Consider the following 27,436-nt stretch of genomic DNA (forward strand, 5'->3'; position numbering starts at 1 on the left):
AGTAGCCAGGCCACAAAGGGCTGTGGGGTGGGGCGCCCTCTGGCCACCTCTACCCAGGGCAAGGCCGGAGGAGGGGACGCTGTCTGTAACACACACGAGGCGATGGCTCAAGCAGCAATTTCCCGATTTATTGAAAGTGATCGCTTTGCAAGAATATCTAACTAATCCCGTCACAGAGACGAGACCCACAGGGGTCCCAGAGCGCACCCAGCAGATAAGAAATCTCAAGACCACTAGGGAGGAGGTGCTGTTGGCATCGATGGCTCCAGGGAAACAGGCAACAGCCCTGATGTTCCACCGACCGATTACAAAAGACCCCCCACAAATGTGAAACACGTTTCCAATACAAACACAGGTTTATAGTCATTAATATAAAGTCGATATAATATAGATTATCCCCAGAAAAAAAATCAACAATCTTCAAACACTGCCCTTTTTTTGTCTGTTTTGTTTTTGTTGACAGGTTGAAAGCATGTTGAAAAAATAAATATTTAAGAAAAGCACACACACAGCGCCCTCACTACAAGGAGTTCTAAAAAGGGCCGGGTACAAAACACAATATAGGATCTAAAAATAAAAACACCATTAAGTATGGCTTTCTTAAGAGTTGCACATGTCACAGAATGAGCGAAAATAAGATTATCTTTCATATAATATTGCAAAAAGTTCCAGTTTTTGCATTTTCTCAAGAGTTCTTTTTTCTAAAAAGGAAGATGTGCAAAGTTGGAAGCAGTAGCTGTGTCCTTTCAATCGAGGTCCCTATCCAGTCCTGGCAGTATTGTGACTATTCCCAAACCCAGAGTCCAAACATACAACCCCGTCAGGATCCAGAGCTTGATGCAAAATCTTGGTTCTCCGCCCCTCCCCTACCCCAAAGAACGAGCCGCCTGATGGCCCACCTTCCGCGTTGGTGATGCAGACGCCGAACACAGACGCATACACGGGAAGGTACAAAAATGTGAGATGTGATCTACACGCTTTCCGCTTCATAAAAAAATATTTATTAGTTTAAACATTGCTTTGGAAAAAAAAAAAAGACCACGATTAAAAAAAAAAAAAATCTTCATTACATGTCTTTCCCTTCATGTTTGCCTCCATCTCTGAAATCCAGCTTACACGAGAATTAACACGGGCTCAGGGGCGGGAGGTGAATTTCCCAGTGAAGTATCGTTTTGAGGGAGAAAACACCCCTGTGGCACCGAGGGCCCCGGAGGGGTCAGCCAGGGTGGTCCAGAGTGGGAGTGGGCAGGCCCTGAGAGTGGCGCAGAGGTGGCCCTGTACAAAACCCAGAGATGCTTGGTAGCAAAGGTCTGGTTTCCAAATGCATCTGATAGAAAGTAAGTCTTGTTTATAAAAGGGTTTAGAAAGTGGGGGAAAGGTCCACAATGGGGAGCCCCGCTGAGTGGCTCAGACAGGCCCCACTATGAAAGGCAGAAGGGGGCGCGGGCTCCAGAGCCCCCTCACCCTGGGCTCCTGCCCCCGCCGGCCGGCCCTTCCCTCAAGGATGCCGACAGCTGAGGATGGGAGCAGTCCTCTTCTGAGAAAAACATGGCTGATGGTGTTTAAAACAAAACAAAACATGAAGCTGTGACTTCTCCCCTGGGCAGGGATTCAAGGACAGCACCATCCAGGTGCCTGCAGCCAGCCCTGACTGCCCACCGCCACCCCTACAGCAGCCACCTGGGAGGGGTTGGTGGAATTTGCCTTTCTCCATCGAGAAAGAGGAGCGGGAACCCGGCAGGAACACAGGGAAGCCATGCAGTGCAGGCTAAGGGAAGAGAGAAAACCCAGTCCAGCTCTCCTCCAGCCCCAGCTCAGCACCTCAGGGCCCTGACTTGGGGTCCCTCGGGGGCTCCTGAGAGAGGTGGGTGCAGAGGACGGAATGCATGTGTCACGAGCCTTAAGGAAGACAGGCTGGTGCTGGACTGGCAGCCTGATGGGGACGGGCAGCGGGCAGCGTCCTCACGGCACGAGGTGGGACCCCAGCCCCTTAGAAAAGAGAGAGGAGGGTGGATGAGTTCGTTTACAAGACGGCGAGGCTCGGGAAGAAGCCAAAGGAAAGACAACTCTGAAGATAATGCCAAACAAAACCATTTCACGTGCCGGCCTCAGTTCCCTTAGCGACTCACGGAACTGGGGCCCAGAGCACCTGGGGAGTGGGGTGGCCCCCGCGGGCGGCATGAGCAGCACGGGCGTCAGGGACACCCTCCGGCGTTAGCAGCAAGGAAGGCAAGCCGCCCGGGAGGGTCAGCAGGAGTGGCCTAGGCGCAGCAGGACGGCGGGGCTGAGGGGCAGGCCGGCCCGGCCCTCAGAGAAGTGCACACGGAGAAAGAGGAGGCGCCTGCAGTGGGAGCACCTGGGCCTGTCCGCCCGGCTGCCTCCGTGGGGAGATAGCACCTGGGCGCCCTGGCCGAGGTCGGCAGCTGCTGTATGTTGAGCACCAAAGCCCAGAAGGGGGAGGGCCGCAGGCCTTTGTGGACGCCCGACCTGGATCCCACAGGCTGCCACCGCAGGCACAGCCCTCGAGCCGCCAGCAGTCCCTCTGCAGCTGACAAGGGGTTGGGGGGACTCAGCCCTGGATGGCCGGGGTCAGTGGAACTCTCCTAACAGCCCCGGGACCCAGGCCTCAGGGACACAAAGGAGGCCCTGGCCAGCACTGGCCCCTTCCTGGCCGCCAGCCTCCTGGGCTCCCCTGAGGCCCGCCATGTGCCCCAGGTTGGGGAGATGCTGAGGGCTCTCTCAAGGCTCAAACCCACTCTGCGCCTCCACCCTGTGTGTGACCCCAGCCCCGCTAGCTGGGGCAGCGGCCGCCTCAGAGCCCCAGGTTGCTCTCCACGAGGGGTTGGGGGCAGCAGGAGAAGGGGCCCGGGGCACACACAGGTGAGGGTGGCCGCAGCCCATTGCTCGCCTGGCCTAGGAGATCCAGGCGAAGTCCTTGTCCGCGCCCCCCGTGGGGCTGTGGGGCCCCCGTGGCGAGTCGTCGTCCTCCTTGTCCCCCAGCAGCGTGTCCTCGGGGGCTAGGCCCACGTCATCCTCGTCCTCGCCCAGCTCCTCCTCGCCCTCACCGCGTGGGTCCTCAGGGTCCTCCAGGTATGGCCCGTCGCCTGCGAACAGCTCAGGGGAGCCCTCTGCGCCGCCACCATCCAGGGACCCGGCCCCGCCGCCACCTGCGCAGTCGGCACACACGCCATGGCGCCGCGAGCCGTGCTTGATGCCCACGCTGGCGGCCGACATGAACACACGGCTGCACAGCTTGCACACGTACTTCTTGTCCTTGCTGTGCACCTGCGGGGGCACGGCTGTCAGTGTGGGGGCGGTCAGTGCCGGGGGATGACAGTCAGTGTGGGAGGACAGAGGTCAGTGAGGGGGGATGGTGGTCAGTGGCGGGGGCTGGCGGTCAGTGCAGGGGGAGACGGATGACTGGGGGGCCCAGAGGGTGAGGTCTGAGTGAGGGGTGGAGACTCGATCCACTAGGCTGCTCACACCCCTAACCCTGGACAGGGGTTGAGGCACAAAGCCAGGACATACAGAGTTGCAGGTGCCACCAAAACTTGTTTCCATTCAGAGGTGTGCTGGGCACCAGGCTGGTCGTGTCCCCCAGCAGGACTGGCCCCAGGCCCAGATCTCACTGGAGGTCGTGCTGCTCCCCACACGTTCCAGCAAAAATGGCAGAGGAGTCACCTCCGCCACACCCCAGCTTTTGCCCCACAAGGGGATGGATGGGACTCTGGTGGCCCCCAGTGGCTGCGGCATGGGGGTATGGTTGATGGCAGTCTTGGGACAGCAGTGACCAGGGGTGACTCGACCACCTGACTTCTGGGACGTCGTCAGGACAGCCCAGAGCTGGGCTGAGTGCCGACCCACAGGGCAGGCAGGGCTAGGGGCTCCGAGGGGAACAGGGAAGCCTTTCTGAATTCTCCGACCGACAGGCCTACGGAGGTTTCCCTTGAGTGCCTGGCCGAGTGCCCTGGACTTCTCAGCTCAGGGGTCCCGCAGACCACCTTGAAGATCTGCCCTACTGTGCTCTTACACTAAACCTCAACCACAAGGACCGAGGACTGCTGCCAGCCAGCCTGGGCAGGCAGGAGGCCGGACGCGGCCTGAAATGGATGTCAGGAGGAACTGGGCCTCCTCACAGAATCTGATTTCAGCACAGAGCCTCAGATCATTAGGTCAGGGGCTCTTCCTGCTTCTTATCATTTGCTACATTTTAAATCTAGGATTTATGCAACCCTCTCCCAACCAGAGAGCTAAGACTTCAGTCTGGTCACAACAGGGTTGGGCGGTGCGGGCAGCTCCTGGGGAGTTGTGGGAGCTGGTCCACCAGCACCAGATGGCCAGACACTTGTCTGAATGGATGCATGGATGGGCAAGGAAGGATGCGGGTGCTATGACGGTGGGCTTGGACTCACTCCCTCCCTCGGCTTACTCTGTCAGGGTCATGCCTGAGATCTCACCTTGGCCTCCCTGGATGGTCAGCCCTGTGCCAGGATGCACCTGGGCCCCTCACCGCAGAGATGTGGCCCCTTTATGCCTCCTGGTGGCTTGCTCTGCTGGCCAGCCCATGCAGCCCTGAGGTGCCTTCATTCACACCACCCAACGTTCTCTCCTGCCCCCAGCCCCCAGCTGCCTGACCTCCCTGTTTTCTCACCCACCCAAGGGTTCCTTGCCCGCTTTTTGTTGACTCTGCCTCGCAGTTTCAAGCATGACCTTCTCTATCACTTCCTGGCCAAGCAAATACATCCACACAGCACCTGCTCCAGAGCTACGAGCCAGGCTGTCAGACCTTCCAGGGGCCGTAGGGTCCCATGGCGACTGCAGGGCAGGAGTGAGAGGGGCACGGAGGAAGTGGCTGTGTGGCAGGAGCCCCAGGCCGGGGGCAGGGTCCTGGCAGGGAAGGAGGCGCCCGCAGAAGTGGAGCTAGGGCAGAGGCAGTCTCAAGGGAAACTTGACGGGTGGGGCCGGGGCGATGTGTCCATCTGCCTTCTGCATCTGGGGCTGGGGGCAGAGCCGGTCAGGAGGGATGTGGGGGTCCCTGCTGTCCTGGTCTTTCCCACCGCAGAGTGGACCCCACTTCAGGGCTTCCCTTGGCACCCTGACACCCCACATCCCCATCCTGCCTGGACAAAGCATAGCCCTGGACCGACCCCTGCTGACCCCACACTGACCCCGTGATGACCCCACACCTCCCTGGCGTGGCCCCGCCCCCAGCGCCGCTCACCAGCGTGTGCCGCTTCATGTGCTCGCGCCTAGTGAACTTCTTCCCGCAGATCTCGCAGGGGTAGGGCCGCTCGCCAGTGTGCGAGCGCATGTGCCGCTTGAGGATGCACTGGTGCATGGCCGAGAAGCTGCAGTAGGGGCAGCGGAACTTCTTCCTGATGACCGTGAACTCGTTCACTGCAAGACAGACAAGACAGACGGCTGCCGGTCAGCCCCAAGCCCCTCCCAGTCCGCCCGCCAGGCCTGGGCCCGGGCCAGAGGGGGCTGTGCCCATGCTCTGAGAAAGTGTGCTTCTTAGATCAGCCGGTACCTCCCACATCAGCCCTGAAACACACGAGTCCACACGCGCGGCATCAACAGACCCATCTCCACATGGTCCACACCTCCACATGGCCACAACAGGGTATACGGGTGCTGCCTGGTGGACGCAGCCTAGCGAGAGGCTGCCAGCCCCCGACACACAGCCAGCAGCCGGCCCCACTTCCCCTCCTCATGCTTCAGGGAGTGACACTGTGGGCCCTAGGCTGGGGCCACATTCTGGGCGGCTCATGGGGGATAGTCCCACTGTGTGAGGCCCACCAGGCACTAGGGAAGCTCATCCTGAGTGACACCCCCTGTGCTGGGCAGTCGCAGACACCACAGTCACCTCCCTGAGCCAAGGGGCACCCCGTACCCAGACCCATGGCTCCTGGGTCGGTCACCCGAGCTCACCAGGGTTGCTGGGAGGCCCTCCCAAGTCCTTGGTGGCACTTCCTCTCAGGAGGGGAGCCCAGGATGGACATCAGTCTCAGGTGTCTGGAATAAGCCCCCTGGCCCTCAAGCCACCCACAACACTCATCCACTGCACCCCAGCACCAGCACGCAAGGGACAGACCAAGGGTCCTGACCATCAGGCCAAAGGCAGGCAGGTGGAATGAATACCAGCAGCAGCAGGACCCCTTGTCAGACCCTGCCAAATACCCGCACCCAGCAGGGCCCAGCCATGATCACGGCTGCTCCTGGAGGCACCAGAGGGAAGCAGACGAGAAGCCAGTGGCCACAGCATGACACAGCTAGCAGGGCGAGGAGAAGCTGGGGAAACTACGGTGACTGAAGCTGGCCTCTCTCGCCCAAGAGAGTCGGCCAGGCTGCTGGACACGTGACAGGACGGCTCCATCCAGCCCAGTTTCCCCAATCCCAGGCCACCTAGCATATCACACGGATCAGAGCCCTTGCCGCCATCTCCATGAGGGGTGCCCCAAGCCACCCATCCATTCTGCTTCTCAGGCCCTGGCCCCAGGTGGGTCGCCACAGAAATGACGCCCAGGGGATGGTGCAGGACGGCAACACCGAGTCCAGAGGCCCTGGACACGCCTATGTCTCCACGAGCATAGGGAAGTGGATGTTGGCCCTGAAACACCCTGAAACACACCAGGCCCTGAAACACACCAGGCAACAGGGAGCAGGACATTTTATTTTGCTTCTTAAACAAGCTGTTACTTTTCTGACAAAGGTCCATATAGTCTAAGCTATGGTTTTTCCAGTAGTCACGTATGGATGTGAGAGATGGACCATAAAGGCCGAGCATAGAAGAACTGATGCTTTCAAACTGTAGTGTTGGAGAAGACTTGAGAGTTCCTTGGACTGCAAGGAGACCAAACCAGTCAATCCTAAAGGAAATCAATCCTGAATACTCATTAGAAGGACTGATGCTGAAGCTGAAGCTCCAATACTTTGGCCACCTGATGCGAAGAGCCAACTCATTGGAAAAGACCCTGATGCTGGGAAAGATTGAAGGCAGGAGGAAAAGGGGACGACAGAGAATGAGATGGTTGGATGGCACTGCCGATTCAATGGACATGAGTTTGAACAAGCTCCGGGAGATGGTGAAGGACAGGGAAGCCTGGCGTGCTGCAGTCCATGGGGTTGCAGAATCGGACACGACTGAGCGACTGAACAACAACAAAAATCAAGCCATAGATTTTCTCCTGAGACATCTTAAAGGGCATCTAAATAATCAAGCAGCCAGATGCCTTTATTTCCCAGAACACGGTCAGTGAGACTGTCCGCAGGGCCTGCTGGGAGCCTGGCTGACCTCATGGACCCGCACTCTCCCTCTGTCATCTCCCGCACCCCATGGAGTCAGACACCAGGGACACACTGCCCAGGATGACCCCTGTCCATGCACAGGCCGACAGCTTCACCAGGGGAGGCCATCACAGCCCCAAGATGGGCTGTGTGGACGTCATCACAGCTCAGAATCCATGCCACCCCCGGGCTCGCCGCCTGCCCATGTCTGTACACATAGAGGGGCTCCACTGTCCACCAAACCTGGGCATGGCCACCAGGCCTCTCTCAGCATCCAATCCCGTGCTAAAAAGTAAGGCATTTTCTCACGTCTAGAAACTTCCGACATGTGTGTGGCTGGTAGCTAGGGTGGACGGGAAGGTGCCGGGAGGGAAGTGGGTGAGACCAGGCGGTGAGAGGCGTGAACAGTCACCATTCACTGTCCCTTCACACAGGGGGCCACAATAACATCTGTGAACTACATTTTCACGGTATGATTCTTAACTGTAGGTTCTTAAGTGTGCGGCTACATCACTATTTATTCAACAAACATGGAAGTTGTTTCTATTTTTTTTACCCTTGCAAACAGTGCCTCAATAAGATGCCTACTAGAGAACCTTTGCCCCTGGAGAGAAATCCTGAGAAGCGGCTGCGCCTGCTGTCAGGCCCTGTGTGCACCAGGGGCCAAGGCCATGGTCCATACTGGCTCAGAGGGCCAAGGCTACTCTCTGTACACGCAACACAGACCGTGGTTACCACTGTTAGCAGTACTGCTCCCGGCAAAGCTGTAGGCCCGGGTCTCAGACGCAGGCACAACCAGAGCATTAGGCAGCTCTTGGACCCTAGAGGAAGCAGCCCTTCCTGAGCAGGGCTCCAGCCCCACACGGAGGGCCATTGGACAGGTGGGTCCAGGTGAGGGTCCAAGATAGGACAGAGGGGAGGGCACCCAGCCTGGCACATCTGGACAGGCCACACCTGGCAGCTCCCAAGGAGGAAAACCTCCCACTCCATGTCTCTCTTCCCATCTGAGCACCAGGCCCAGCCTAACCCACCCCTCGATGAGGCAGTAGCAACAAAGCCACCCACATGGGCCTCTGGGCTATTTGGTGCCCAGCACCAAACCAGTTTGCACATTGCATGGAACACAGCAAGTGGGCTACCTGCTCTGAGATGGAAAAGGAGCGCGAGGAGACAGTTTTTAGGTTGTTTTATTTCAAATAACCTTTCTGAGTTATTTTAGACTTTCTATTCTGCTTCTATAAACATAAAAATGAAAATTTGAGTTATTCATTCTAGCTTGCATTTAACAATCCAGACCTACATGTTAGAAAAAATACTTATCTCTGTACACAAGTGCTGTATTTTTCCCCTAGAAAAACAATTTAGTTGCACAAACATGTGACCCCCATCCCCAGGCACACTGAACCTACCCACGATGATGCATTTTGTGGTTTCTTAACCTATTAGTTGCCTGCTAATATAAATGTCAACAATCTGGGCATCTTAAAGCATCAGACACCTGTTGTTTCTATCTTGGAGGACAGATGCCTGAGGTCAAGGTGTTGCTGGGCTGCACTCCCTCCCAAGGCTCCAGGGGAGGGTCCTTCCTGCCTCTTCCAGCTTCTGGGGCTCCAGGAGTTCTCTGGGCTTGCAGCACCTCCCTCCCCGTCTCTGCTTCCATCTTCTTGTAGCAGCTCCTCTGTGTCTGTCTCCTCATCTGTCTCTTATAAGGACACTGGTCACTGGATTTAGGACCAACTGGATATTCCACGGAGAGCTTATCTTAAAATCCTTAATTAAGTCTGGAAGACCTTTTCCCAAATAGGGTCACATTCACAGATCCCAGGAATTAGGACACGCACGTGTCTTTGTGGGGGGCACCATGAAACCCACTACTTTCATGAACACTGCTGAGAAAAATGTTCATTGACTGCTGTAATTAAAATAACTGTACAGGAAAGAAGCTAACACTTTTGTAACTTGTAGTTTACAGCCTATATATCTTAGAACACCTTTATACATCATGGAGTTTGATTCTCATAAATACCAATAAAGTCTTAAAAATGCAAACAGTGAAAACGTAATTGAAATAAATGAAAAAACACAGATAGCATCAAATTGAAACAGACACTCTCTACCAATCCACCCTGAAAACAGAGCCCTTTTGCCTGGAATTAAGTGGACAAGGCGAATGGCAAGCTTGAAAATGAGGAAGCGAGGTCAGAACTTGGCACCAGATTATCTAAAGTATGAAGTTCAATAACACGGGGCTACAGTTTTGCAGAAATGTATCTACAAAAGTACCACTCAGTGAAGCAGTGTTAGAGGAAGCCACGTCTCCGCTCAGCCCTGCAGAGAATCAGACTTGCGGTAAACTCACTGACCAGGAAACATTCCAGAACCATTTCAGATATCGAACTCGCGCCCCCTGCATTGGAAGTGCAGAGTCTTAACCACTGCACCACCAGGGAAGTGCCCAGATCCACATATTGAGAACTCCACCCACCTCAGCTTCCCCATCACAGTCTGCTCAGACCCTCGTCCACGGCCTCTTTGCCTATCCCTCTTGCCTGCTGCCAGGCTGGGCATCTGCTCTCTCCTCTTCTGATCTCCAATGACTGTGTTAATCCCTCCCCCAATTTCTGTATTCTGCAGCATCTGGGGCCTGTGACTTGGCCGGGGCTGCCCTCCTCGTGAGGGAGGAATTTCAAGAGAAGGTAAATAAACTGCCCATGAGCACAGCTTTCATACCGACCACCCCAGAGCCACCCCCGTTCTCCTCTACCAGCTCTCAAATTTGGGTCATGGTCCCCTCCATGATCACCCCATGGCCAGACCAGGGATGGCTCTATGTCCCAGCATTGCCGATTTGGTTCAGAGCAGCCAGTCTAAGCCTGCTCCCTCCACCCACCGACGGCCCTGGGGCATCCTAAAATGCTCTGTTTGATATACTGTTTTTTTCAGGAAATTTGCCCATTTCCTCCAACTTGTCAAATGTATTAGCACAAAATTGTTCACGATGTTCCCTTATTATCATTCTAACATCTTTAGTACCTTAGTAATGCTTTTTTTATACCTATTATTGACAATCAGCTTTCCTCTCTTCTTACTGATCACCGTGATAGGAGTTTGTTTTACTAATCTTTCAATGTATTGGTGTTTGGATTGGTTCATTTTTCTGTTGTCCATCTGCTTTTTATTTCATTGACATCTGCTCTCTGTTTCACTCCCTCTGCTTTCTGTGGGTTTAATTTTCTATTCTTTTCTCCCTCCTGACTTCTCAAATTAAACTTACTTTATTTTCTAATAAGTGCAAGAGCTATAAATTTCCCTTAAATAGGACTTTAGATGTAACCTACACGTTTTGATGTGTCATATTTTCATTATCATTCAGTTCAAAATATTTTGTAATTTCCATTGTGACTTACTCTAGTATCTTTCTGCTGCTGATTTTTAAAATTTAACTTCACTGAGATTAGAGCACACACTCTGTATGAGTTCACTGTTTAACATTTGCTTAGATTTCCATTACATTCCTGCTTGGTCTATTTGTAAATGTTTCCTGTGCACTTGGAAAGTTTATGCACTTGTTTGGTGTGATGTATGACTTGGTTGACCATGTTGTTACAAGCCAATACTTCTCTGAACAAAGATGCAAAACTCCTGAACAAAATAGCAAGCTGAGTCCAACATATAGGAAAAGAGCAGCATCTTGTGACTCAGTGGGTTTATTCCAGGTTAATATTGGAAAATTGTGTTCAAATCTTCTCCATCCTTGCTGATATTCTGTCTGCTGATCTATCAATTACCGAGGAAATCTGTTAAAAATCCCCGCTCTAACTGTGGACTTCTTTCTTCCTCCTTTCAAAGCTGTCAGCTTTCACTCCATATATCTAAAACCCCAACCTGTACATCCAATATTCGCATTTCCCTCTGAACTGACTCTCTTGTCCTGTGTAGCAGCCTCTGGAGCAGCACCCTTCCGCATTTCACTTTGCTTGATACAGATAAACTTTTTAGGCTGGTGTTTCCTTGGTTTCTCTTTTTTATCTTTTTGTTGTTGTTCAGTCACTCAGTTGTGTTCAACTCTTTGCAATGCCAGGGACTGCAGCAAGCCAGGCTCCTCTGTCCTCTCTATCTCCTGGAGTTTGCTCAAACTCATGTCCATTGAGTTGGTGATGCCATTCAACCATCTCATCCTGTCTCCCCCTTCTCCTCCTGCCCTCAATCTTTTCCAGCATCAGGGTCTTTTCCAATGAATCGGCTCTTCACATCAGATGGCCAAAGTATTGGCGCTTCAGCTTCAGTATCAGTCCTTCCAATGAATATTCAGGGCTAACTTCCTTTAGGATTGACTGGTCTGATCTCCTTGCAGTCCAAGGGACTCTCAGGAGTCTCATCCAGCACCACAATTCAAAAGCATCAATTCTTCGGTGCTCAGCCTTCTTTAAATTCTTTGCTTTAAACCTTTCTGTGTTCTTATCTGTAACACATGTTATCTACAAACAACAGATTTTCTTTGAAAAGCAGGCTGGTAATCCTTTCTTTTTCCCGTAGTGTTCAATATGTTGGTAATAACAGGACTATTGGTGTATCTGGGTGCTGTTTGCATCTTGCTACGTATGTTCGATTTGTCCTTTTATGCTTTTTGTTGCTTTAACCTTCCCTGCTTACCATTTTTTGAAATCAATCAAGTACTATTCCACTTTTCTCTTCATAAGTCTTTGAGCTTTACACGATGATTTTTGTCAGTGTTTGTTGAGACTTCGTAGAGAAGGCGAGACTCATTCAGACCCCACAGTTGCCCACCCTCCCACCATTTGAGCTGTTCATGCCACGTGTTACTCTACTACTTGAGTCAAAAATCCCACAAAGAGCCATAAACTTTGCTTTAAATGCTCACAGTCTTTCTACAGAGGCTGTTCTCCAGTCTTTCCTGTTGGGTGACAGTGCAGCCCCTGCTTTCTGTTTCTCTGGCAGACGTTGTCTTCATGTGGCCCTGGTCTGTGAGGGGTACATCTGCTGGCTATAGGATTCTGGTCTCGGAGTTTCTGCAGCGCCCTAGAGACTAGCGGCATTGTTTCTGTTGCAAAGTCAGACATCAGTCTTGATGTTGTTCCTTTTAATGTTCTCGTTTCTCAGGCTGCTTCCAAGGTTTCTATTTTTGTCTTTGGTTTTCAATAGTACGACAGCAGCGTGCCCAGTTTGGGTGTTTGGTGGTTGTTTTATTTTGGTGTCGTTCTGCTTTGGTTCCCTGAGCTTCCTGAATCTGTGGAAGGACGTCTTCCATCATCAGTTTGGGAACATTCTCTGTTGTCTCTCCTGACACTGCTCCACTCTGTTTTCTCTCCTCTGGGCCCCAGTGCACATGCACTGGACATTCTCACTGTTCCTCAGTGTGTCTTTGCTTGTCCCCATGCTTTTTCCCCAAGTTTAAGCTGGATCCTGTCCATCACTATCTTCCAGTCCCGTGCCCTGTCTCGGGTGGTACTGACTGCTCTACACTACTCACGCATCCTCAACCTTACACTTTGTATTTTCAGTTCCAGCAGATTCACTGGATTCTTTTCTACAGATTTTTCTGTCCCTCAAGGACTGCAGCCTTCAAGTCCCACCTGCCCTGATGACTCCCCAGGATGTGTGTGTGTGTGTGTGTGTGTGTGTGTGTGTGTCTATGTGTGGCTCTGCCATCACCACTGGCCACCTGGACCCAATGCCAGGCTGCCTGCATCAGAGAGGCCCATACCCAGGTCCACCCCCATGTACCAAATGCCTGTTCCAGTCTGGCAGCCTCAAAACCCATCGTCCACAGGTGTCCATCTCTTGGGGCTCCTTATCTGACTTCAGGGTGGAGCCCTAGGCAAGTCCACCCAGGCTGTGAAAGTGCTCCTGGCCATACAATGAGCCAAAAGGACACCCCGGTCATCCTGGCTAGGCCGGTAGAGCCTGTGGAAACCTCAAGCCCCAGCTGGAATCACCTCCGGAGGGGCCAGTCCCTCAGCCCAGGCCTCTAGGTCCGGGGGTGTTGACCTAGGAGAGACAGATGAGTTATGGGCCATGAGGACGTGGCCGACTTGGGGAGACAGTAGCACAGAGGCGTGTACCTGCTCACCGGGTCCCCGACCAGCCACCACAGGATGACCATCACACTTCCAGAAAGGAAGCCTGAGCGGACATGCGAAAAATCCACATCAGCACAACACCAGCTCCTCCCACTGAAACATCCTGGTTTCAAATGCACAGAAATAGCATTTGATTTATTTCAAATTACAAAACATGTGCTTAAACTCTCCCTCCTTGAAGATTTTTTCTTCAGGGAAATACCGGAACCTAACAGACCTGTCTTTAAATAACTACCTGAGACATAGGAAGTGGGTCTCAGATGCCTGGTAACAGACACACAGCAGCCAGCACCGCAGCAAAACCCGCTTGAGACCAACCAGCACTGCTCAGGGCTTTTAACCCACTGCTGTAGGAGTCTGTACACTGGAGAAAATTGCCCCTTAGAAGCATTGTAATTTGAATATCAAAGCTGATTTAATGTCACAAATGTTGCAACTATTACTGCAAAGCCGACATCTGCATCACCCTGAGTGACACGGGGCCGAGGGGATTGTGGGGCAGAGGGTGGATGGAAAGCAGCCACGACCACATAGGCTCACCCAGGACATGCTGCATGTGGGTTCTGGGCACTGGGCCCATGGGGATGTGCCCAGTGGACAGGCATCTGGCCGGCAGCCCTCGAGTCTTACCTGGGCTGGGGAGGCGGCCGGCTCCCTGGGCTCCGTCTGGCCGGTCACCAGAGCGGGCATCCGGGGCTCTGAGTGCAGGAGGGCGAAGGGGCCGGAGGGAGGTGACTTGGGCTGGTGCCAGGTCCTGGGGACACAGGAAAGGAGTCTCACCCGCGTGAACGGACACCAGCTGGCAGGCCGTGGAGAGTTCGGGGAGTGTTGTCCTTGGCCATCCTGCAGTGAGCCACACGCTGCCATGTCATGAGGCCTGGGTCTCACTGGACGAGGTTTCTATCTGCTCACCACTCCCAAGCATCTGGGTCTCCGCATGTGCCTTGTCTGGGGGGTGGTCTGGCTACGACGGGGTATTCTATCCAGAAAGTCAGAACCCGCGGCAAGGATACACCACATGCCCAACATTGCCTGGAGCGAGGCTCTTCTAGAAAGTCCTTCTAGGTGTGTGAACCTAGCTATTTACCTATAAGGGTGGTAATACCTAAGTCAAATGCCCTTTCATACATAGGCGAGTGTTTAAGGTCCCATATTAAGCCAGACTCAAGTGAAGGTCCTTAATTCATGTAAATACCAGAAGGAAATATTCTTTAAACCACAGTCAGAACAAAACCCAGCTGCTTCCCTGACCGACACCAGGGGCAGTGCACGGAGAAATGTGGGCGGGGCGCCTGTGGCTGGCCGTCCAGGGTAGACCTCGCCTGCTGCCAACCCAGGTCTGCATTCTCTCCTGTAGGAGCACATCCTTCCATAGAGACAGGACAGCACCGCCACCGCTGTGAGGAGATAGACACTCGTGTGTTCCCAGTAGCCACGACGGCGACATGCACAGGACGTTGGGGTTTCTAGGAGGTTGGGGACGCATCGCCCTCGGGCCTCGGCCTCCAGTGACCAGAGCAGCTGCTTCATCTCCAGTTCGTTCCCGAGAAATAAAGGTTACTTGTGTTCTCATGGCATTTTTCAAAGTCCCTCCCGGATCAACACACACCCACAAACACAGCTCAGGAAACAGCACGTTTGGCACCACAGAGGTGCTTGCCATGGTTTCTATTCAGTGAACAGAGACTTTTAACCAATGGGATGTCAGCCTCCTACTGCAAACATAATAAAAGCAAAAAAAAAAAAAAATCAACTTAAACTGAAGCAAAATGAAAAGTACACAAGTCCTCTCGCAGAGAAATCAGTTAAACAGTGGAGATCCACCAACGAAACCATCTGTGGAGCTTAACTGCCAAGCCAGATGTGATCAGGTCTGGGAGAACAACTGAACTCAGTTTTCTTGGAGGCTCCAGAACTGTCCAGAAAGGGCCTTCAGTCACTGCTAGGCATCGCCTGCAGATCTGATGGTTCTCTTAATTAAACATGTGCTGATACCACCCCTTCCTTCTGCAACACTGCGTGTCCAGCAGGCCACACTGACCACAGGGCTCCCCTCTGGAGACTGGGATGACCTGACAGGGCCCAGGAGTCCCACTCAGCACACCGCATACCATGGAGCCACCCTCGTCAGACACCATGATGAAGACGTGCCCTCCCCCAGCTGCTCCAGCCATGAGCTACGGCTGCTGGGATGTCAGCCCAACAAATCCCCCAACATCACAGAAGGCTTAGGCCCAGAAAAATCTCATTAACAAGCACCTCGAGGAGCCTGGGGGTTAGAGTCGGGAAAGAGACCCTACAGCCCCCTCATACCAGACCAGGAATGAGGGACTCCCAGCACCGCGGCACAGGGCCCCATCTTCCTTCTGGGCCTCCCTGGATGAAGCATGGTGGCCTCTGTGTGTCTCTGCATTGCTATCAGTGGTGCCCAGTGTGAAGCCATGCTTCCCTTCCAATGTGTTTTTAGGTCCACAGCGCACACGCCATCCCATGCTGCCCAGGGTGGTGGTCTCCGGGGGCTCAGGCCCGTGCTGGGTGGCACCCTGGAGGGACTCTCCATCTGAACAGGGGACAGGCCCATCCCTCCTGTGACCACATGGTTCAGCACAGAGGGGCTGCCCCCACCTCCTGGGGCCTCTGACACACGAGGTTCACACACCAACTAGGAGAACCCCAAAAAAGCCAGAACAAATGTACTGCCCTGCAGGGGATGCCCCCACCTCCCCACACCCTACCCCAAGCTGCTCCTGCCACGGCACCCACAAAGCTGCCAGCTATCCTTTCAGCTCCTGTGGACTTGCCAACTCTAAACCCCAGATGCTGCAAACGCCCTGGGACCACTTCCTCAACTACCGGTTTTTGCCAACACATTCAAGGTTTGACCTGAGCGGGGAAATGGACTGACGTTGGGGAGTGTCTGTCAGACTGACTTGGTTTATGCGTCCATGTTTTATATTCACAACAGCTGTATAAGTGACACTATTCCCATTTCTCAGATGCAAAGAAATGAGACCTAAACATATTTTCAAAAGTGTGTTCATCAGCCTTGGGGGATTCAGCCCTGGGTCTGACTTCACAGCCAGGTTCTTCGACAGCCCCAACAACTACCTTCCTCGGACTCTGGCAGGAGAAGCAATGAGAATGGGCACGCTGCTCTCCACATCGGTCTTTATTAGCCACAAGCAATTTCCATCACAGATACTCAGGATATTTTGGTGCCCGTGAAAGCAAAGTTGTGAAGATATTGTTTTTAAAATTAGAGTGAAAATTAAAGACACTCCACTGATGCCCAAAACCAGCTGCAGCTTTTCCTTTGCTTCTTTCAGTGGTGCTCAGGGACCACGCATGGCCCCGCCAGCCACACACACTTGGACTGTAGGACCCTGGACCGGCCCCTTGCCCACACCCTCTGCATTCAGCACTGCCCTTTCTGGGGTGTGTCATCCTGCCCCGAAAAGGGAAACAGGGCCACACCTGGCTCTTCCTCACAGACACCAACCTACCAGGGTGGCTGGAGACATAGTCACGGTCCCCTGCGCACCCAGGACAGGGGATGTTCAGAGCACCTGAGCCTAGGGGAAGCAGCTCCCGCCCAGGCTGGCACCACCCTCGGGGGCTCAGCCAGCACCGCTGTACCTTATGGGCTTCTTGGGTCACTCCGTCATTTGCTTCCGAGCAACTGGAATTCAGCAGGAGACATTTAAGGTGTAAGCACAACACCCAAATCCTTTCCACATCTGAGGCGGGGGCAGCAGCACTGCCCGGAGAAAGGGGATCCGCACGCTGGCCACGCCCCAGGCAGGACGAGGCGGTGCCGGCGGGGCGTGGCCAGCAGAGGGAGCCAGAGTTCGGCCGTCCGGAGACCGCCCTGGCACCCGTCCTCGGCCAGGCACAGCGGTGCACTTGTCAGCTGATCAGGGTTTAGGGTTAGATGCCTGATTTCAGGGCTTCCCAGGCGGCGCAAGTGGTAAAGAACCCGCTTGCCAATTCAGGAGACATAAGAGATACGGGTTCAATCCCTGGCATGGCAACTCACTCCGGTATCCTTGCCTGGAGAATCCCATGGACAGAGGAGTCTGGCGGGCTACGGTCCACCGGGTCGCAAAGAGTCGGACACGACTGAAGCAACTTAGCAACCACGCACGCACGCCTCGACTTCAAGCATGAAACATTCGGAGAAGCACACGGCTGCTTCCCAGTGCCCCCGACAGCCCCCCATCGCAGGCCCCGTGACCCATCGAGACCCGCACGTTCGCACGGCACCCTCAGCACCGTATCATGGGCTGAGGCTTGTTATTCCCGCCGACTCTGGGCGCCGCGGCACTTACGGGACAGGGAATGGGCGCCCTTGGGCAGGTACTCCAGCAGCAGGGAGCTGTCTTCCCCGAGCACGTCCGCCTTCAGGGCCAGCAGGCTGTTCTTACTCATGAGCGCCGCCCGCAGGTTGGCCACGGCGGTAGCCTGATGTAACGCGTCGTCCTTCTCTGGGGTGAGGGGCGCGCCTAGGTAGCTGCCTTCTCCTCCCAGGAGCCCCTCGTCCACGTGCGCGAGGAACTCTGGCCTCTCCCCTCGGCTGTCCGAGCTGCTGGCTTCAGCGATGGTCAAGTCCGCGTCTGGGGAGGAAGACACACGTTAGAGACCTTGCAGGCGACTCGAGGACCTTCGGAACAGCCAGCACGCAAACGTAGGAAAAGCTGGAGCCAGGAGCTTCCCGGCCCCCACCTGCTTGTCATCAAGTCTGATCCCGTCCTGCCATGAGGTCTCAGGACAGCGGTGATGTCACAGCCAAGACTTCGGATGGGGTTCAACCCAGAACACGGCGGGTGGGGGAGGGGGGAGCCCACCCAGAATAAGGGGTGTGCTCTGAGTATCTGTGTACGTTCATCTCTCAGATAAGGGGCAACCGTCAAAATGGATCAAAGAGCCGAAAAGATACAACCCTTAGGAAAGCTCCAGCCTCAGAACTGGGCCACAGTCTCAGTGGTGACACCAAGGTGAGCACTGAAACAGATTAAACTGAACTTTGTCAAAATCAAACCTTCAGAGGCCTCCAAGGACACCGTGAGCAAAGTGTGAGGACAGATCAGGAGCAAATCCCTGCAAACTGTGCCCCGACATGAGATTCCACCCAGACTCTGCACAGGAACCTCAGAGCTCAGTAAGAAGACAGACACCCCAGTTTCAAAGATATTTGAACAGATACTTGTCCAGAGAAAATGCATAAACGGCCAATGGGGGTGCTCAATGTCATTTGTCATCAGGGAAATACAGCTCGGCACATGGAGGCCCCTCACTCCTACCGGTGCCCACGGGGCGTGGGGTCCTGGAGCCCCCCGGGCTGCTGTAAGAATATAAAGTGATGTAGCCTCAGTGCAGGAGCTCAGGTCCTTAAAAAAGAGCGGCCTCATGGCCAACATTCCCATTGGCAGGAGGACGTCCATGCTCAGAATGACAGCACCCATCAGGGTCAAAGGTAGGGCAGCCCGAGTGCCTGCCTACAGGTGAGGGACAAACAGGGCGTGGTCCATCCACGCAGTGGAACGTGATGGAGCATAAACAGGAGTGACACTCTGGCACAGGCTACAAGGCAGATGAATCTCAACACGTTACATAGGGTGAAAGCGAAACAAACACTGTCCTCTGATTCTGCTCACGTGAAAAGAGGCAAACCCATGGAGAATGAAGGAGACTGGGAGTTGCCAGGGGCTGGGAGAGATGGGGGGATCTGGGGGTGACTGCAGGTGCCTCAAGACAGGCCGGTGCCAGATGGACCCCAGGGAGAGCTGCTGCCTGGCCAGGGCTCCCCAGGAACAAGTGGCTACTCGAGAAATCAAAATAGAAACAGGAAAGCTAGTTCCTTCCCGAGACAGAGGCAAGTAGGGGAGGAGGGATGGGCCAGCTTCTCCCACCCCTGCACTGTCCTGGGGGATGGCGCTGGAGGAAGACTGGGTCACCTCAAACGTGAAGCCGTGGGGCAGACACACAAGCTGGTCCTTGAAATGACAGGTCCCTCCTCAGACCCAGGAAGCAGGGGCCAAGTGGAAATCAGAGACTTGGACCAACTTGAGCATCACGCCCCTGATAGGGACATGGCCTCACGCACCTGGGAAGTGGGGGCAGCAGGCACCAGGCCGCACCACAGGGGACCTCCACCTGGATGGGTCTAGCCCAGGGATCCAGACACTCAGAGCCACTGTCCAGGGACCCTTCCAGCTACTGCCAACAGAGGTTTCTGAAGGATATTTTGGTTTTTTCAAACTATAAATCTTTTTTATATTTTTTTTGCCAGTTCTTCAATTTTATATCAGCACTGACTTTGCATTGCTAGCCACTAACTGTAGGGATTAAATAAATTGAAATGAAAGCTCTGTCTCCCTTAGCCTGGCTCCTGGAAAAGACTTAGGTGGTTCTTGTTCCTGGGGCTGGAAGGGCCAGGATCCAGGACTGACAGGGTGGTGGGAGCCTGCTTCCAGCTTGCAGACAGCCACCTCCCCGCTCTCCTTGCCCTGGCCAGTATGTGGAGGGCCTCTGATTACCCCAAGGACTTGCTTGCTGGCCCCACCTCCAAACATAAGGATTCAAGATATGGATTCTGGGGACAGAAACATTCAGCCCACAACAAGCTGAAAACTAAAAAAACACCAGATTTCAAAAACAAAATTTATTGAAATTATATTAACAATTTAAGTTCAAAAGCTTATTATAAAAGAAATCAAAATGAGCTGAGAGATTCCTGCCACATGTGAAAAGCTAAAGGCTGGGTTTTGGGGAAGGATGTCTGGCAAGTGAGACCTGCAATGAAACAGTGAACCGGCTTCCAGCTGCAGTGCAGTGGTTGGTGGGGGGGCGGGCGCAGGGCGGGAGGGGCTGGCGAGCTCTAGCCAGACACATCCCCGGGGTGACCACCCTAGGATGCTTGTGGTGAGCGGCGAGGGTCCACAGGGTGCAGGGCGACAGTGAAGGAGATTAAAGTCATCAATGGAGGATTTCTCTCACGAATGCTAGAGACTCAGAAAAGGCACCACCACCGGCCCAGGAACGCAGTCAGCCCACCTGTGGCGGCTCGATGACCTCACCTAGAGTCCTCGCAGGAACACTGAAGAGCCCACAGCCCCTAGCAGTGTGACAGGTTGAGCAGAAACACCTACCTCCCAAGTCCTCCAGTCTTTCTGCCGGGCACCTACCCGGGACATCTCCTAATATAAGGACCAGGTGGCGCTAGTGGTAAAGAAGCCTCCTGTCAATGCAGGTTAGACATAAGAGACATGGGTTTGATCCCTGGTTTGGGAAGATCCCCTGGAGGAGGGCATGGCAACCCACTCCAGTATTCTTGCCTGGAGAATCCCATGGACAGAGGAGCCTGGTGGGCTACAGTCCATGGGGTCATAAAGAATTGGACAAGACTGAGCAACTTAGCATGCATGCAAGCACCATTCAGTGAAACATGGAAGGAATGGGTCTATTCTGAAGACAGGAGTCATGAAGGAGACCGGGGAGGACGAAGGGTCCCTGACTGTCCAACATCACCTCAACGGTCAGCTCATGGACAGCGCGGCCTAGGATGTATTGTTAAATTGAGAAAGCAGAGCAAAGTGCCCAGAAGGCAGCACGTGAAGCCTACCCTGGGTCCAGGTCCTGAGCCTCCTGCTGGGCAGATGGGCCAGGAGCCTGGCAAGGGGACAGGGGGCCGGAGGTGGAGGCTCAGGCCCAAGAAACGCGCTTATGCCTGCAGGGCTGAGCCAGACACCAGGAGGGAGAGCAGAGCCCCTTCCAGGCCCTTCTAGACCGTAGCTGGATTTAAAAAAAAAAGGATTTAAGATGAGGTCAAAATGAAATTCTACAAACAGAACAGGAAGTTGAAAGCATTGTTTACATTGCAACAAATCCTTTCGTAGATAAAGAGTCTGATGTCACTTAAACCCTTGAAGCAGGCTCTTACTGTTATCAAAAAGCTAAAATCATCCCCAGTGCCCTGGGGGTGGAGGGTGGGGACCTGTGAGGAGCATGGCTTCTGTGGTAACTTGATATTCACCGGTTAGACTCAGAACACGTTTCATGCTGCTCTGAGGAGGATCCCAGCTGGAGCCGGTAGAGCTGGGGCGCCAGGCTTGGACCCGAGCTTCAGGGAAGGCCTCCAGCCCAAGCCACCAGCAACCATGCATGACAGGACTATCCCCAAGTGCCCTCTGGGCAGGGACATCTCCTGAGCGAGGATCTGAGGACCCTGGGAGTCCTTCCTTCAGCTGCTGGAGCTCCTCCACCAAGTGACGACCCTGGAAACTCCTCACCTCACATTTCTCCTCTGAAGAGCCTTTTGTGGCAAACTTAGACTAGGTGACTCAGAAAAAAGCCTTAAATGGTGACGTTAAAAAACTGACAAGCCAGGAGCCAGGCACGTGATGGCCGCCTGGGCTTGGCTGTTAGTCGTGGGCGGTGGACCCCGTCCGGGCCGCCTGGTGACACCCCAGCACCGTTCTTGGACACAGCAGCCCACAGCGGCACTGCCCGGAGCTGGACAGGGAGACCAGCCGCCAAGACAAGGGACAGAGAGTGTCCAGCCTTTTCACACACCTGTGACGGCAGGAAATGTCCCCATGCCAGCCCCCGGGCCAGCAGAAAGCCACTCAGGGCTTCTTCCCCAGCCAAGCTCTCTCTGATAAACAAGGCAACCAGGACAGAAAATATCAACATTTAACTGTAAAAGGCCAAGTGTTAAAAGTAAAGATGGATTCAAGAGCAGAAGACAGGGGCAGGGTTGTTCCTTCTTCCTATAAGTGATATACTGTAAGAGTTGGAAATTTTCACTCAACCTTTAGCTGAAACAGAAAAGAGATCATAATTAAAACAAGCAGAATTTCTAGACAATTAAATTAGATGATGCAGTATGAACTGCAAAGGACCTCTACGTATATATCTATACACATAGACACATATAAACATATACGTACATATGTGTAAAGTGTTGTCACTACCAACTACCTCTCATTGGTGTGTGGTTTAACTTCCCACATAATGGAATACTGTATCCTGTTTAAAAAAAGATAAGGAAGGTCTTTGTGCACTGATGCTGCAAATCTAGCAATAATAAAATAAGTACAATGTGTGTACAATATGCTACTTCCAATGTAAATAGGAAAAAATAATATATTCGTTTCTTTTTCATTCACAAATTCTTGAAAAACCCAAGAATAACTAACAGTGATTTCTGATCTGATAGGTTGGCATCCAGGCAGATGAATGTCAAGGACAGCTGGAAGATACTCATGATATACATTTTTATACTTTTTGGTTTTTGAATCACTCCATTAAATTAGAAAATAAGAAATATCTTTTGAAAGACAGTGCTGAAAATATATGGACATAATACCAATAAAGATACCGCTAAAAAAAAAAAATGATGAAGCAGAGGGCACATGTCCAGGGCCTGGGGTGGGGGCAGGGCCACCCCGCCACTGGGGCCTGGGCGCACAGCCGGCGTTCGGTTGCTAAGATTTCCCCAAATCTCATGCTCCACGATTCTCAGAGCTGCTCTCCAGCTGCCTGTCACAGCCCTTCTGTAGATGCCCAGCCCCACCCAGCCCAACCCGCCACCTCTTGTCCAGGGAACAGGCGCCTGCATCCGCGGCTGTGCACACAGCAACGTGGCAGAACCTTCAGGACAAGTGAAAACCGCAGAGCGGAGACCAGGCCTTACGGCTCAAACCAGACCTCAGTCCTAACACTCTCTAGATCTCATGAACAATATAAAAATAAAGTTAAAAAAACTAATTATGCACCTTGTCCAAAATTTACATTCTTACTTTATGTGTCTAAGGTGTATTATTTCTTAAGTGTCATGCTTTTTATCCATGTTAAAATCAAGTTACTTCATTTTCTATCACTATCCAAAAGTTTCACTTCATAAAAGAAACTCGCTTTAATTAAAAAAAAACAAAACCCTATATAGTCAGCAAGGTAGTTCCATGGGCAGATGATATCAGAACAGCTGGACACCACATGGAGAAGGCGACCGTGAAGGCTAATCCATCACACCCCAGGCCAGTGGTCACACTCAATCCTCCGGGAAAACCACAGGAGAAATCTTTGTGACCTGAGGCAGAGGTTCCTTGGATTAGACCCAAATAGCATGAACCACAGAAAAACAACAAAAAAAATTCACACACCAGACTTCATCAAAATTTAAAATGTGTGCGTGTGTGCTCAGTCGCTAAGTCACGTTGTACCTTGAAACCCTGCGGCCTTCCAGGCTCCTCTGTCCATGGGATTTTCCAGGCAAGAATACTAGAATGGGTAGCCATTCCTTTCTCCAGGGGATCTTCCTGACCCAGGGGTCGAACCCAAGTCTTATGTTCTCCTGCATTGCAGGCAGGTTCTTTACCACTAGTGCCACCTGGGAAGCCCCTTTTCAAATACGTACGCTTTTCAAAAGACACTGTTACTGGAAAACACGAGTCAGAGACTGAGAGAATGTTTTCAGAACGCATGCCTAACAAGCAAACAGACACCTGGAGGACCGTCCGCTCAGCCAAAATGCTTCCCCAGGAGGAGGGTTGATGTCAACTCGGATGCTCATCTTTGGGGTGGGACTGCGGCCAGTGGGATCCCCGGAGTGCAGCGTGCTGGATGGCCCAGTGCTCAGACCTGCCACCAGGCACAGCTCTGAGCAGATACCACTCAAAGGCAGACGGGGAGGCTAGTAAACCCTGAGAAGACTTCTCACCCTGAGAAGATGAAACCATGAGGAGTCACCCCCACACCCTCCAGAATGGCTAAGGTTTAAACACGAACCCAAACCACTGCCTGCGTGACACTGGCACAAGTGTGCCTCACACCACTACCTGGTTCCTCGCACACACACCACCTGACAGCCCAGTCCGGGAGGCATCAAGGCAAATCACACCAAGACTCGTCCTGGGACGTTCAAGGCAGCTTGAGCATCATAGCCGGAAACCACACAAACAACTACATGTCCATCGGCAGTTGTGTTACAGCTGAGAACAGAACACCGCTTGGCAGTGAGAGAATCATCTGAGGACTCTCATGGAGGCTGGAGCAAACTCTGAGAACAGGTTGGCAACCACCTGGACAGACCAGAGGTTCCCTAGGCTACGGAGGGAAGCAACCCAGGATCCTCCGGCAGTGACTGAGCAGGACCAGGTCAGTGAACGGGTCACCGTGTGACATGCTCGCTTGTAGCCCCCAGGCTGGCATGAGATGGGTGGAAGGGTCCAGAGGCTGAGGGGATGTTTTGTCATCAAAAGGCACATGAAAGGTGTGGGTCCCAGCCTCAGAAATGCGGGCTCTGGTGAGAAGCTGGCTGAGAACGCTGAGCTGAGGCCCTGCTGTCTGCTGCTCCCTCTGAAATGTGCAAACGAGGTGAGATTGGATGATCAGACAGATAAACATGTAAACACAGCAAAACATTAGCAGATAGAGAATCTCAGGTGGCAGGTGGGCTCACGGTCCATTTTTTCAACTTTTCTCTGAGTGTGAATGTCTCCCCAATGAAATGGCCAGGAGAGAGACAATAAACTATTCAAACCTTACAGTTAGAATCTGTGCAGCTCGCTGAATGTATACCATCACTGAGACAATAGGAAAGGGGTGGTGGTTTTCTTCAAACACCTTGGTATTGTTTGTCCCCCAACTGTCCCCAGGTGACTGGGGACTCACCTCCAAGACAGTGAATGTGTCGCCTCATATGGCAAAAGGGACTTTTCAGGTCCTTGAGATGGGAGATCACCCTGACCCTCCCTGTCCACACAAGCGTCCATCTCAGAGGAAGAGGGAGGCGGAAGGGCCAGAGCTAGTGAAGGGGACACGGCACCAGAGCTGAGATCTGAGGGATGTGGGGCCCCGAGCCAAGGGTCGAGGAGCCTTTGGAAGCTGGCAAAGGCTGGGATTCACCCCTGAGCCCAGAAGCCAGCCCTGGGGACCCACGGTTGCCATGTGAGGGCGAGAGAGGCTATGGTGGGGCTGTTTCCACCACTAAGTCCATGGTCAGTTGTCACAGCAGCAGCAGGGAGCAGCCCCTCAGAAACACCTCGAGGTCGACTTCAAACACACAGGCACCAGCACCGAGGGTGGCAGCAGAGGGTCCCTCATGTCCCTCTGGTCAGGACAGGGCCCACGGCTCAGGAAGGGCCCCCACCACGGGCTCCACCAACAGCAGACTGATCAGGAGAAACCAGCACCCAGAGATCTGGGGAGGGGTCCCCAGGACAGGTGTGGGGGTGGGCATGGGGGTGTCTGGGCGTGGGTGTGGGGATGTCTGAGGCTGTGGGGGGTGTATGGCGGGGTGGTGTAGAGGTGGCTGGGGGTGGTGTAAGGGTGTCTAAGGGGGTGTGGGGGTATCTGGGTGTGAGTGTGGGGGGTCTTGAGGGCTGGGTGTGGGGATGTCTGGGACTGTGGGGAGTGTCTGGGGGGTGGTATAAGGGTGTCTAAGGGGGTGTGGAAGTGTCTGGTTGTGAGTGTGGAGGTGTCTGCGGGCTGGGTGTGGGTGTGTCTAGGGCTGTGGGGGATGTCTGCAGGGTGGTGTAGGGGTGTCTGGGGGTGGTATGGGGTGTCTGCAGAGGTGTGGGGGTCTCTGGGGGTGGGTATGGGGGTGTCTGGGGGGCAGTCAGGCCTCTGCCAGCTGAACAGCTGTGATACGGCCTTTCTGATGTGTATGTTCTGCTTCTGTTTTTAAAAAATTTGAAAAAAGCAGTAGCATAAAAGTTTTCAAATGAACAGTTAAAAAAAATAACATTCACAACTCCTTTTAAAATCTTCATTTAAATGTAAGCTTCCAAGCTGTGCCTTTAAGTGCATATATATAAACGCACATATACACCACTGGGCATTTCAACACAACCAGAGCCCCTTTGTCTCCAGGGTCGGGGGGGCGAGGGCAGTGGGCTCAGACCCCACCCTGTTGGCACCTAGGGGCATCCCCATCACAGTGTCCAAATACCAGAAGAAAACACACACATGGTTAAGAGGACAAAACGCCTCAAGTTCAAATCAAAACAGGACTCATCAAGGTGGCAGAAAAGGCAGGTGGCCTTCCTGTCAGGTCAGCAGTGGTGCTGCCTGAGGGTGAGGTGACCTGAGAGCAGGGAGAGCAGAAACGCACCCTTGGAAGCTCCCAGCCAGCGCCGGCTGTGGAGCGTCCCCAGCCCAACCCCCGCACGTCTGTCCCGAGTGGAACCTTGTGGGTCCCGAGAGGGACCACTGGCCTTGCTCACCTGTCACCCCCAGGGGCCCTGCCATGTCCTGATCACCCAGATCCAGACCCTGCAGCTCAGCTCTTCACGGGGGCAGCGGCCGCAGGGTGACCAGCCTCCACTTCCACATTTGGAAAGATGAGAAGCCTCAGGGCCTCCGTCTTCATGAACTTAATCTTCTAGAAAGTCCAAGAACTGCTGTTTTGGCAGAAACAAAGCTCTGTTGGCCTCTCAGTAAAGCCATGCCCACGGTGATGAAGGCTTAAGTCCAGGTGGTAACTCAGAAGTGTGGCCTTGGGCCAGGGTGAGCCAGCCAGTGAGGCACAGGCCAGGGGTCTCATGGCCGAGCCCTGCCCCACTCGGGCCCCCTCCACAGTGCCCCCGCTCTGCTGGGTCAGCACTGGGTCCCCCAACTCCCTTCTCAGCAGCACGTCTTCCCCTACGTTCCCAACTGAATGACCTGACGAAGCCCACTGCTGAGGTATCCAGGCACCAGCAGCCCCCGACCACGGCTCTGAGGTCGAGCAGATGGATTCCAAGCAATTCTGCTCATTCCTGCAGGGAAAACGTCTGGGGGCCCAGCGAAGGGAGAGGCCACTGGCTTGGAGTTCCGAGGGGCTAAGAAGCGACCCCTCTGACCTGGTCAGGGCAGGCCGGGCCCTGGTCCCAAGCATCTGCTCCCACCCTGAGCTGGATAGCAGCCCTGGGCTCAGAGCAGCCGAGACAACCTTGGGAGGCCACCTGCACCCCTGAACCTGCTCTGCAGTTCTGACGCGCCCTTCACAATCCCGGGATGCCAGGTCCACCCTTACCAAGGTCCAGACACGAAGGAGTCCCTCACAA

General features: G+C 53.7%; 1 protein-coding gene across 5 annotated transcripts in view; it reads right to left on the reverse strand.

Annotated features, from left to right (window-relative positions):
* Window positions 1-107: 107 nt before the first annotated feature.
* ZBTB46 (zinc finger and BTB domain containing 46) overlaps window positions 108-27,436 on the reverse strand; it is a 51,631-nt gene continuing 24,302 nt past the window's right edge. For 4 of the 5 annotated variants that reach the window (XM_027559171.1, XM_027559170.1, XM_027559172.1 and 1 more), the window contains exons 3-5: window positions 17,717-18,001; window positions 5,222-5,397; window positions 108-3,285 (exon numbers count right to left, since the gene is read on the reverse strand). In XM_027559171.1, coding sequence (XP_027414972.1) covers window positions 2,914-3,285; window positions 5,222-5,397; window positions 17,717-18,001 — 833 coding nt within the window. In that variant the 3' untranslated portion in view covers window positions 108-2,913. The remainder of the gene's footprint in view (window positions 3,286-5,221; window positions 5,398-17,716; window positions 18,002-27,436) is intronic. The other variant, XM_027559175.1, reaches the window with a different exon arrangement.

The sequence above is a fragment of the Bos indicus x Bos taurus genome, chromosome 13 (assembly GCF_003369695.1).
Source record: "Bos indicus x Bos taurus breed Angus x Brahman F1 hybrid chromosome 13, Bos_hybrid_MaternalHap_v2.0, whole genome shotgun sequence".
Taxonomy (NCBI): Eukaryota; Metazoa; Chordata; class Mammalia; order Artiodactyla; family Bovidae; genus Bos; species Bos indicus x Bos taurus.